Source organism: Gigantopelta aegis, chromosome 4, assembly GCF_016097555.1.
Source record: "Gigantopelta aegis isolate Gae_Host chromosome 4, Gae_host_genome, whole genome shotgun sequence".
Lineage (NCBI taxonomy): Eukaryota > Metazoa > Mollusca > Gastropoda > Neomphalida > Peltospiridae > Gigantopelta > Gigantopelta aegis.
The window spans coordinates 76,212,432-76,226,667 of NC_054702.1; the positions used below are offsets into that span (position 1 = coordinate 76,212,432).

A 14,236-nucleotide genomic window follows, 5' to 3' on the forward strand; every position below is an offset into this window, starting at 1 on the left:
AATTTACCTATTGTTGATCTCTTTTTGGCGAATCTTAACTTCTCTGTGCTGGCTACTTCCTGATTTCATGATGTCATCTGCCAATTTGTTAATATTATCCAGACGGCCTTTGTTTGCAGCAAGACTTGTCAGCAAGTTCTACAATGAATTTTATTTGAAATGAGATAAGCACATTTTTATGTATTAATAACATAATTGTATAACAACAAGAACAAAATAATGATTGCTAAATAAAATGATATAAATATTTCAATTATTAAGTACCCGTAAAATAATGTAAGACTGAAAATATAGTTACTTAAAGTTGTTTATGAACAACCATGTAACATTATAGTTTAAATTAATTATTCAAATTAGGTCATATTAATGAAATCAATGGCCATTGCTTCTGTAGGATATTTAGTCCATGAGCCAGACCAAAAATTATTACCATCTGAGGGCACCGCACAAAACTGTTATAATTGTTTTAGTACACTCTAGGACAAAACAAAAATGCTTGATGGACTTTTCAATATGGTAGCTTTACATAGTTATCACACTTTTTAACATTTATCATTTAGGTGGTCGAAAAATCTGAGAATTCCATGTTTTATTGTTTACTAAAGCACTTATAAACCTTATAGATTGGTACCCAGAATGTTCTTTGTGGTTTTTGCATCTGTTGCAAGTGTTGATTAAGGATCAGAGAGGTGTAATTTGAAATATTCAAGATGGCGTCCAAGATAGTTGTCTAAACAGAACTGGAAACATCTCCAATACTTTATCAATAATGACGAAACTGTTGATGTTCATGACGGTGTTTTAGGTGTCAGAGGATTCATATTGAATTACTCCCAGCTAATCAAGACATTGCAACATTATTTACATCCAAGTTGGCCACCACTATAATAGTCAGAACAAGAAAACTGAAATTTATTTCATTTTATCTCAACTATAGCAAGATTGTGAAATTAGGAATTGAGGTTTTTTTTATTCACCAAGGAATACATTTACAACAGATGCTAACTGAGATATTGCATCATCTTTGAAATCCAAGATGGCTCTGAAAATGGTCGTTAGGAGTAAGAAATGGCTATATCTTACATTCTAATTTTACTTCAAATACAGGGTTTTATAGGGGGCAAGACATTCAATTCTTGCATTAACTTTCTTTTCAGAAATTTTATCATTTCCATAATTCAAGATGGCTAACAAAATGGCTGCAAAAATAAAGAAATGTGTTACATGCATCACCTGAAACAATCTTTTTGAATCCAATTGCTAAGTTTTGAGGGTGCTCAATCCATTAAAAATACATGTATATCTACAAGTAAAGTCATCAAAAATAACAATTCTTATGCTGACCTCTACGTCTTAAGGGTGCACCAATCTATTTTGAACTATCTAGAAGAAATGTTACATCATATAGACCAAGTCTATAATGCCAATCTGGCTGTGATAAATGAGCAAGTCGTAGTCAATAACTGAAGTTTTGGTAAAGACTGTGGAACCAGTTTTCATTATTCCCATTCTCTCTCTCTCTTGATACTTCACTAGATTTGAATTGCCAGGACAATTTGTCTCATCAAAATGGTTAGACATCAAGTTTTCTTGCCGTAACATTGCAATTTCTAGTGTATGTATCTGGTTATTCCATTATATGTATAATATTACCAAAAGGAGTTGCTACATCAAACATCAACAAAGGGGTTGCTGCCTAGCAAAAATGATTATTTTGATTACACATCACCCAATCGTATGCCTAACAATGCACAGACATAAAATACACCACCTTGAACACCAACATTACCCAGTCAGCGAAATATTTTTAAAAGCTGCAATGAATCGGACAATTTCAGAGGGTGCATGGTTTCACTCCATGTGGAATAATTACTGGTGGAAGTGATCTAAAGCTTCGTATTTTCACCAATCAATGTCATCATCATTTGCATAATGCTTACCAGTTTTTTCTTCAAGTTTGGGAAGAGGTAGAAATCTGGGGGTGCCAAATCTGGTGAATATGGAGGATGATTAATATGTACAAACCCACAGTTATACAAAGCAGCCATGGCAGTAACATGTGCATAGGTGTATTGGAACCAAGGGTGCTGAAACGTTTGTTATACCTAATTTATTCCTTAACTTTCTCATGAGAAATGCCTACTGTATTGGCTATGTGAGGTGTGGTGAGGTGTGGTGAGTCGTCGATCATCCTTGTATTTTATCAACATTTTCTTTGGTAGTATTTGATCCATGTCAAGCAACTTATATGTGGATGTTTTTGAAAAAGGGATTGGTTTACCCTTACAATGTAGCAGTTGGTTTCAAAATGATTGTTTTAGGTGATACTTAACAAATACACTGGTCATTTCTTTGTTTTTGAACCATTTTGGAATCTTGAATTCATGCAGTGATAAAATGTATCTGTATTACAAAGTGATTACTAGAACTGAAATGTTTCCATAAAAACCCCACTTTATTTTAAGTATATATTATTCATTGGGGAATATATGTAGAATATAAGATATGGCCACTTCTTACTATTGGTGGCGAGTTTCATGACCATCTTGGATTGAAATTATAATGCAATATGTCAGTTAGCAGTAAGTTGTTATAAATGAATTATTTGGCCCATAAAATTCATTCAATAACATAAAAATATCTTCCCAGTTGATGTAAAATGCGATAAATTATGATTTCCTTGTTATAAATTACGATTTGCTTATACATGTATATTGGCTGCCATCTTGGATTACAATAATGTTGCAATGTCTTAATTATCTGGGGATAGTTCCAAAATGAATTCCTGGTTTCAGTTTGTGTGATTAAAACTATCTATATATTGACAAACAGATCAATACAGAAAAACGTTATTAATGTTTTTAGAAAAATACCCTCTCTCTACTAAAACTAATTTTCTGACCTTAAACTACTCTGCAGAAAAGTCCATCATGCTGTTTTGAGATCCAGATACATACACCTATCAAAAAAGTTAAGTTTGGTGCCCTCGGATGGTACCAGTTGGTCAAATCTGGGGTCTCGGCTCATGGACTAATTGTCTTTATCAATTGTGATACATGTATTTATATTGAAAAGTATAGAAAAAAATACTACAGAACTCATTCAATTGCATAGCCTCTTCAAAATATATTTAATAAACAGAATACACAAATTATTAACAAAAATGTGTTCTGTATTTTGTAAGTTAATATTTATTAGATGGTTAAAGGATTGATAATTTATTTATAATTAAAAAAAATTGATAATAAATATAACATCATTTGTTAACTCAGTATTTTATTTCTTCATAAAATTGCAGTTTAGAATTCATACCAGACAGTATATTAAAAGAACTCACACTATATGTGCAATATATTCATTCATTTCAGTTTCTACATGATTTATTGAATGTTCTTTTTTAATTATCGAGTACAGGAGTAATGCCAAGCTAAACTAAAAGCAATATAGTTTTAATCAAAATACTTTGCCAAGCTAACCCATAAACGGTATATTTTTAATCCAAATACTTTGCCTTGAAATAAGCAATGGAATTCAGTGGTGCTCCTATTTTCCATCATGTTGTTTTTTGAGATAAGAAACTTTACGTTTGGATTACGTGAAATATAACTGGATGGAAATAGATCTTGTACCATTAGCAATAAGGTGCAGTTCAATAATGAATTTCCCCCATCTGTTAGTTTCTGTTAGTTTTGATTAGGACTGTTGTTCCAAACATTAGCACAATCAATAATGTAGATTTGTGTAATTCTTTGTTAATGTCACTACTAATGAAAGATTAATAATTAACAAAAGATAAAATGAAGGTTTGTTTTGTTTAACAACACCACTAGAGCACATTGACTTATTATCAGCAATTGGATGTCAAATACATGTCTGGAAATTTTAACATATATAGACTTAGAGGGTTATACCACCAAATCAAATCCCATGGACGACAATATGTGGCTAAAACTTCTACCTGCAGCGTATCAATCTACATATACATGTACACCACAAATATAAATACAACCACCCCTCACCCTTAAAGGGAATCAGATAAAAAATGGGAATGAAGCTGCTCATTCAGAGGTAATGGGTAGCATCTATGACTACCCTAATTCCGCACACAATTCGAATACTCTTTTTTTGTACAGGTACCCCATACATGTTTCAAGCACAAAGTTACTTGACACAATGGTACTAGATAAGAAATAAAATTGCATCCATTTTTTGCCCAAACAACCAACACACTCACATTTATTACCAATCACAGTACTTGTGGCGTTAATTGCTATATAAAAAAATGGGTGCACCTTGAACTTTGACCCAGCCAGAAGTTTATATGGTTTAGTACTACCTATAGAGGAAGCTTGCTACATTTTTACATTAGTAGCAACAGATCTTTTATATGTACCATCCTGCAAATAGGATAGCACATACCATAGCCTTTGATATACCAGTCGTGGTGCACTGGTTAGAACAAAATAATTAACAGGCAGCAGAACTCTACAAATCTGTTTCAATATATTTACAAAAAATAAACTACATATTATATGGATATGCAATTAATAATTACAATAAATATTAAACATATTCCTTGCAAACAAACATCAAATCAAAACAATACGACATGTTTCACAATTTTAAGAATACTAACACACATTGAAAACACTATTTCCTTACGTTGTAAATTTTTCCACTTTAATTTATTTAACCTTCCACTTTAAGTTATTTAATCTATTTTCAAATATTTTATCTTAAACTTGAAATGAAACATTAGTTGAAATCATTCAATCACTCTCACACACCCACCCACACCCACCCACAAGCACGCACATGTAATTGGTATAAATGTAATATTTACAATCTGATAGAAACTGTTGCAATGAAAAGTGCTTGCAATTGTCATGATGGTTCATCTGATCTCCCAATAAATACCCTTGAGAGTTGGGCTCATTACAAGATGGCATTTGTACCCGATTGTCGTGTGGTAGAAAATGACCAATTCATCATAAAGGTTTACCCAAGACAACACTTACGATCGAATACAACTCAGTGGACACAGGGGAACAACAGTGGCACGATATGTGTTCAACTACATATTAACTCATTTCCGAGGTTTTTTTCAAGAAGTAAGTAGAATGGTAGCTACAATGTATTGACTTCAGAAACAGTTCATTGCCATTTAAGAGCAGCAGAAATTAATTACACACACCGGCCTTGGTGGCATAGTGGTTAGGCTGGAAGGTACTAGGTTCACATCCCGGTACCAGCTCCCACCCAGAGCAAGTTTAATGGACAGCCCAGTTAGCTGAGGTGTGTGCCCAGGACAGTCTGCTTGAACCTTAATTGGATAAGAGCACGGAAATAAGTGAAAACAAACACAAAATTGCAGACATTCTATTTCTAACATTGGTTCAATTCTGACCCCTCAGTAGATGTCACCAACTTAAGATGCTATAAATTTCTGTATAATCAATATTTACATCACATAAATTAAAAAGTATTGGATTTCTTTATTTTCTGGATGATGCATTATTAAAATGAAACTGTCATGGAGCATTTTCACTGTGGGTCAGTATATTCATAAATAAAGTTGTCACATATAAGATACAATTGTCAGTTTGCAAAAGACTTAACTACTGTTCTAATACCCAGTATATTTTGAAGCAAACCTCAGAAATTTGTGAAATTATATATATATATATATATATATATATAGGTCGATCACACTGCAACGCTCGACCCAAAAACGAAGTCCCAAGTTTTTTGTTCGGTAAACCCTTATATTAACTGATGATGGGTCGAACACATCCTGGGTCGATTATAAGCCTTCGCTCGAACTAAATTATCGGTCCCGTCTGTGTTATTAGCTATATTTTTCTCGAACTGGTGATCATCAAATATCAAATAGAAAACCACCTAAAAGGACCAACAATTGCTGCGCTTGCGTAGTTGGTTATTACAACCTTCGGATTAATTATTTAGGCGGAACGAGCTATAGATGAATCGGAGAAGCACAACAATAGCCATGCAATCCTTTCTTTACCATACATGTCCTGTTGTGTGTTAGTGGCTATCGGTAATGATCTTTCAAGGACAGCTAGTGATACGGTACCTGTTCGATGAACCGTGACACCAATCAAACAATTAGTGCACAAAATGGCCTCGACATGAAGCGTTACTCTGAACATGTCTACAAGATCAGTTTTAAATGAAACAATGGGCGAGTTACTCACCTGTCATCACTTCAGCAACCACACATTTATTTAATACCGACAAGGGCTTCTGCTTCACACAGTCGGAGTAATTTGTAATAAATTCTTTCACTCTGATATTTTGCTATATAATACCTTGATGAAATTGTTAAGTTTGCAGTTACCAAAATAATGTGTATCTAATTCAACTTTCTAACTGATCTTATGGAAATATCCGATGTTGACCGAATGGTTCGGTCGAATAACCCGATGGGTCGAACACTTTCTCAAGCACCCACGGGGTTCGAGCCAACAGGATTCAATTGGATATATATCTGTGTGTGTGTATATATATCTGTGTGTGTGTGTGTATATATATCTGTGTGTGTGTGTGTATGATATCTGTGTGTGTGTGTATATATGTGTTTGTGTGTGTGTGTGTGATATATCTGTGTTGGTGTGTGTGTGTGTGTGTGTGTGTATATGTGTGTGTATATATATATATATATATATATATATATATTATATTATATAGTAAACACTGATAACATTGAACACTAATTGGTGATCTGTTGTTTTAGTTTAGTAATATTGATCTATTTTCAAGATCTAGTACAGATGGGTCATCTCAGTATAACTTCAGTACACTGTATTACTGTGGTCTATGGTATCGACTTTTTCAGTACCTACATGTATACTTTTAGGTTTAAAAAGAAATCCTGAAAAGTTTCCTTGCAATTCATTACTTTTATAGAGATTGTAGCAACGTAAGTTTATACAGTTGTTTACCGTTATGGTTGAAAATTAAGTTTTCCCTAAAATTAATAGTTTAAAAAAATCATTCTAAACTTAGGATGGAACAATAAAAGAGTGTTTTTATAATACTTGTTAAGTTCACAATTGAGAAAAATTATAATAACCACAAATTATTTGCCTGCTGTATTGTGCAAGGTTACACGTCTAGTCATTTTCACAAAATGGATTAAAGCTCCTTATATTGTTGATATAAATATGTTATAAAATTTTCTTTAAATCATGATTTTTCTCAAATCAACATATTGAGGTCATAACATGTTTTGTGAAAACACTCTTCAATTATAACTGTTATTATGTGTGAACATTATAAAACTTCACCATAATATTTTTCTTTTATTTCCAGACTTTTTGAGTGACTGGAATTAACGTTACAGATTTCTCACACGAGTTTAAAGAGGAAAAGCTTGTTTGTGGTTTGTAACTATACATCACAGTTCACATGGGACTGAATTCTAATTTTCACACACTGACACGTTTTGGTAATTACAACTCAAGTTGATATGAAAATCATGTTTTGTGATAACAATTACCGTATATCTTCGCCTATAAGTCGAATTTTTTTCATCAAAAAATTATTTTATAACTTGGGGGGTCGACTTATAAGAGGGTAAAAAAAATTCACCCAAAAATATTACCATTTTGGGGATTATTTTACAAGTTTTATTGTTGAAGTATGCCCTGTATTTATTTGACACATTTATTTTTTTATAACCTATTTTTTTTGGCATTGTAACGGTTTTGGTTATTTGAAAAGGCGTGCGATCTCACTCACATGCCAAGACAACAGTCCACTTAGTTAAAATAACAGTCATCACTAATAGCAAAAATATAAACAATACTAACTACCTGTTGCCTGAGTTTATTTTGAAATCTGGCATTGATGGTTGTTCAAACAATGTTTTGTCGGTTATTAACTTCATGAATACTACTGAGCTTGCCCTTAAAATAGACTGATCTCTGCAGTTCACTAAAGCAATAGGGACACACATCATTTGGTACAAAAACCAGTGTATTTTCCAGAGTTAGTCTCCTTACATGTATTAATATGGCGGAAAAACATGTGATTAACCGATGATACATGTACTTTTAGTTTTATCGTAGTGATCTGTTGTCAGTGTTTATAAATAAAGTTGTTGTCTTTGCACAAAACCATGCTGTACAGTGCCATACAGTAACAGTCAAACAGCTTTCACTCTCTACTAAGGGAATATGTTTTGATGATATGTAGTTTTATTGCGATGTACAAAACGTGAAAAACGAAGTTTGTAAAATAATTTTCTTTTGTTCAGATATTGTACATTATTGTTCTCATGTGCTGAAACTAAGAAATACTTCAATATTTATACGTTGTTTTTCATGGGTCGACTTATAAACTGGGTCAATAAAAAAATAAGTTTTCAGGGCTTGAAATTAGGGACTCGACTTGTAGCCGAGATCGACTTACAGGCGAAGATATACGGTACTGCAATGTTCTATTATGGGAATACATGAGACCACACGATAACACAAACAAGCATTCACCCATTATACATAGAAGCTTTACATGTAATAAACACAGGAAATGATTCTGTACTTAGAAACATTTATGCATATATCTGGAACTTCAATTTACAGTGGAGCCCACTAACTGATACAAATCACACATAACAGTGTTATGGAAAAGAAATGGTATATTTTAGCCCGGCATGAAGTGATAATATAAGTTGTAGAAGCATCACAAGGTGTATATGGCTTTTTATGTACCCTCTGTGTGTTCTTTTACCCCGAGCTGAAGGTGAGGGGGTAAAAGAGCACACAGAGGATACATAAAAAGCCATATACCCCGAGAGATGCTTCTACAACGAATTTATCTTGCCGACATGTTAAACCATATAGCCAAATAATCAAAATAACGCCAGACAATAATTGTTAACAATTTATTAACGGAGCCGTACCACACGGACGCGAACGAAACCACTTGCCAGTGACGAAAAATAGTTCCATCGATAAACGAGTTTTTAACTTCAAATGTTTGTAATACGAAATTGTCTGAAACAGATATTAATTTAAAAAAAAAAGAAAAAAAAAAAGGTTTTTAAAAACCTCAAAACAAACACAACTGTTGCTAATCGCGCATTAATACAATAACACCACGACCGTAATTAGGTGGCCGAGTTCAACATTGCAGCTTTTAAAAGTATTGAAATAGTGTATTTTATAGTAAAAATAAAATTAATTATGTATACTTGATTGATTATCAATGTTATTTATCATCTAATTATTGCTTTAGCATTAACTGGGGTGGCTGGAAACTGTTGGATATTACAGACGGGGTATAAGAGAATGTGGCTCCACCCACAGGGGTATAAGGGATTTGTCCAACAGCAAACAACCAATGAGATTAAAGAATTTTACATGAAGGCAAGATAACAATTTATGTCATTGATAAGCAAACATTTATCCTGTTATTACCTTAATACACATCACAGATGCAGCAATTATGTATGATATTAAACAAAAATTACAATGAAGATTCATTTTGTCCATTTTTCTTCATTTCAATGGAACTTATTAACAGTCTTAGAAATCAATAGCTAAAAGTATAAGCAATTTAAATGTAATAATTTCAAGATCAACCTTTCTTGAACATAAAGCCTTATTAAAGAATAATTTCATTTCTTGCAAGATATATAATGTATTAATTGTACAGTTGTACATGTATATGTTTCACTGCAATATCATACAATTCGTTTTACCTCAAATTTCTTCCTTATTGCTATCATGTTGTCAGCCATGCTTTCTCTGCTCATCAAACCTTGTTCCTAAATGTAACAGAAATGTGTTTAGAAAAAACAAATCTTACTGAAGAAAGTTTTAAATGATCCAAAGTTTGTTACTAATGACATGGTTATTCTTCATTTAATAATTTAATTTGCTATAAAAATAGAATTTGTTAAACTGTAAATAAAACTAAGATACATGTAACAGTGCTGAATTCTGAATTAATGATAAATCTGCATATTTATCACATTTTATAGAATTGTATCAAGAGCTACATAAAATCATTAAAATAATGGTTAATTTGAAGGCATACAAGCTGTTTATACTGAAAATAAAATCTGATGCAATTTATTTTAGGAAGATCAAGAAATTAATAAAATTTTGAAAGACATTCAAAACTTTACAATTGAAAGGCACAATTAAAGATGGTGGACAAATGATTTGTTTGTTTTTTTTAATCTCGAAAAATCGTAATCACACTAACCTTGTCTTTCATCCAAATTTCAAATTCTTCACATTCACGGTAGAAGGAAAATAACTTGATAGCATCTTCAAGGCTTATTTTGCGACTCTAAAAACAAAAAACAAAGTTTCAAGGAAATAATGATGAAAATTGAGAAATATAATAATCATCTAATAATGTTTACCTGATGTGAAAAGTTTATCATTCATGTACAGTCAAAATAACAAGAACCATACAATGATAGAAATAAGCAGAATGTTTCACTAGTCCACTGGATAAGTACATCTTAAAATCCACTTAGCTACCAATATTTTCACTTGTCAAAATAAGTAGTTATTGCTCAAAATGAAACAGCATTACAAAATATTTTCTTATATGCTGGACAACCATTTAGGGACATTTTTGTTTGTCCAAAGATTTTCACTTGTCAGGACAAAAAGGTAAGTGCACGCTTATTTCGAATGTATAGTCCACGGGGAACAGCATCAACAAAATCCATTGCTGCTCTATCTGTAGGAGTAGCCTACGTGGCAGCAGCGGATTGTTTCTCTTTTCTTGACCAAGTATCAAAATAATCATTTATCACACCATATAGTTGTACAGTTTAAAATTAAACAAATATTCCTTTCCTGTTACTGTAATCAAGTACACAATTATCATGTTAGATACATGCATATAATACTAATAACTGCAATTAAAAAAATTCACTTAAAAGATACACCTTTTACTTTCTTTTAAAGTTATACTTCAGTAGAAAATATTTGGAGACACCAAACATCATACAAATTTATATGGGTCTGTGTTTTTTAAACTAATATTTATAATGTAAAACTCTTAAAATATGTATCCTGTTACTTTTTTTTTATCTTTTTTTTTTTTTTATCTATCAATATTTATTTATTTTGTTAAATGTGAATTTAGTTTTTAACTACAAACACTGGGTGGGGGTGGGGGGGGGGGAGGGAGGAGAGAGAACCATTTAAAATACATCACTGTCAAGTGTTACAACTGACAAATTGACAATAAGGTAAAAATACAAGTGTTTTGCAAAGCTAAACTTTGACCTCTATAACTTTCAATTATTTACTTAACCTGTCCTCTGTCTGATGTCAACCGTAATTCAAGACCAATTAGCCTGAATTCAAGGATATATTGAAATAAATCTACCATCAGTTTAGCCTTTAGGGCAGTGAAGTATGATGCAACTGTGGCTATCATACACAGTCTGTGTGAGACTTTAGATAATTACACCTGCAGACAAACACTATCATTATAAGAGCAGGCTTTGAAGCTCAGCCTGCCTCTGGCTAATGGATATATTATTTCCTGGAGAAAAAATTATATCAAGTAATTCTGACAGCGATGTAAATATTTACCATCATAGTAATAAAGCTGCTATGACAAACTGTCAACCATAAAATTAAATATAGATTTCAGCTATATAACATTGTAAATGGATCTCACTGATTACAAAGTGAATGATCGAAGTCTTCCTGAAGTCCTATGCATATTTATTATAATCTTTTCATTAAGACAGTTTATAGGGCTGTTGTTCGAATTTGCATCTGTAGCAATATGAAACACATTTCATCTGTAATAATATTCACCCCTTCAACAGAGTATTATAATACATTGTACATCCAGGTTGAGTGCTATGAAGTAATTTAGCTCTGCCGGAGACAAGAAAACAGCCAATGTAATAAGCATAGCTTTATGGTGATTCCCCAGTCAGAATTACCAACAGTAATTCATGTAATTAATGAGAGCAAAATATGAATGCAAAAAATGCATACAATGTATGTGTGCAGTTATTACTTAAACATTGTATTTTTGACAAATATCACACTAACAAATATTTTAAAAGACAAAAAACTAAAACAAACTACAACACAATAGATGTTGTATCTGTTTAAATGAAAGACTATGTTATTAGAAAGGTAAGAGTTGTTGTTGTTGTTCATGCTACATGTAAGTAGATTTACCTGTACTATGTTAACTCCACACCTTGTCATTTATGAGGTGCTCTGCTTAAGAGCTGCATAAACTTACTACCAATTAACACGAATACATAGTGGACAAAATAAATGCCAACTTCTACCGTTTAATCAATGTGAAATAAAACTAAGGTAAATTTAGTGAAAACAACTCAGCATTTGTTAGTTGCAGTGTGATCTTTAAAAATTACATTTGGGAGATGTACTAATAAAAATATGCATTTTAGTATGTACATATTATTTTCCTGATTTACAGTATATTACACACATGTGCATTATTTTGTCTTATCATTAACTGTTTAAAAAAAAAGACTACAACAAAATAGTCATCAGCCATTTAACTGTGGATTTCATTTTAAATACATTTTATTTAAAATTACCCAACCTTGTGTTAAGAAATTACCAAAGGAATCATCAAAACATGCTGGTTGTTTAATGCAAGTCAGTTTGTACTATATTAGATGATTTGTGTGGTGTTGTGGTTAAGCCATCGGACATATGGCTGGTAGGTACAGGGTTCGCAGCCCAGTAACTATGCGTAGGTGTAACACCACTACACCCTCTTCTCTCTCACTAACAACTCTCTCACTAACAAATAACCCACTGTCCTGGACAGACAGGCCAGACAGCTGAAGTGTGTGCCTAAGACAGCATGCTTGAACCTTAATTGGATATAAGCACGAAAATAAGTTGAAATAAAATGAAATGTGAGAATAAAAGGTTTGCTTAATAACAGAGGTTGACTGTGTGTGCAATTTTAGTTTTTTTTGCTATTTGACCAAATATATTGTCAAATGATTTTAATGCATCATTTGAAATTTATTACTTAATACTGATAACTATTTACTTCATGAAGCCTTATATTATAAAAATAAAATTATTTTATTTGATTTCAGATATTTTCCTTGTTTGATTAGTTAAAATATATGTCAGTGATCACATTTATTTCCCATGAGTCATGCCCGTTTTATCTACTACAATGTAATGTGTAATAAACAGAACAGACCGATACTTGATATTCAGCAGGTTTCCAGTTAGTGTTGATAAAGGCATAAGCCAACATTGTAACATTTTATTAATTGTTCTGCAATTAATTTAATAACTAGTATTTAATGACACTTATGATCCAGCTTTTGTTGTCTGAGAACATAAAATACCCTTTGAGATAATTTTCTCATTACAGGATAACTATTTTTAGACACTACATGTAAAACTACGTTATATTTTCAGAATTATTTTATCTACAAGAACAGAAATTATTTCAGCAACTCAATCTCTCTCTAAAAACAACAACAACAAAAAACCTCTCACCAAAACCAAGATTGTTAGGATCTTGACCATCTGGCAAATAATTAGTAAGAAAAGATTTAAGTTGTCTCGTGGATTACAGCTTGGCTGCAATTGATCACATAAATGACAAATCTGGTATAATAACTAATAAGTCTCATTAAATTCAACCATCTGCTGCAATACTTTCGCTACATCCAATGCAGGGTTCATGACACCAAATCAAATTCCACAAATAATGGTAAAATATATGGCTTAAGCTGATAGGGATAATTTTGCAATTAAATATACATCATGGATATTTAAATGCTTTACCACCTAGCCCGTGGAGTTAACCAAAGAAAATGGAAGCATTATGTTGCATAAATTTTTGATATAACAGAAAGCTTCTTTGATTACCAGTACTCGAGTAATGAACTAAACTAGCATATTAATTTTAGTGGCACTCCCAATGGTTCAAGCACCACAGTACTTGAAACATATGCGAGTGCAAATCAAATTAGATGAATTTACTGGCCAAATGAAACACTTTATGACAACAGGTCCTGTCATATATCCAGGGTTCATACACTTAAAGGAAGTCAAAATTCCAGGGTTTTTCAAGCACTTTCCAGGTCAACTTTACAAAAATTCCAGGACCACAGGTTTCCACAGGTCGTTAAACACGCAAGTGCCAACCATCTTTGTGGGTTTACAATAGATTCATTAACTTGACACGTTTCCTGAACTTGCTAAATACC

General features: G+C 32.3%; 1 protein-coding gene across 5 annotated transcripts in view; it reads right to left on the reverse strand.

Moving 5' to 3' along the window:
- The window catches only part of LOC121371112 (spectrin beta chain, non-erythrocytic 5-like), a 232,079-nt gene that overhangs the window by 80,507 nt on the left and 137,336 nt on the right, over positions 1–14,236 (reverse strand). For all 5 annotated transcript variants that reach the window (XM_041496769.1, XM_041496770.1, XM_041496766.1 and 2 more), the window contains exons 23-25: positions 10,237–10,323; positions 9,728–9,793; positions 8–138 (exon numbers count right to left, since the gene is read on the reverse strand). In XM_041496769.1, the coding sequence (XP_041352703.1) occupies positions 8–138; positions 9,728–9,793; positions 10,237–10,323 (284 nt within the window). The remainder of the gene's footprint in view (positions 1–7; positions 139–9,727; positions 9,794–10,236; positions 10,324–14,236) is intronic.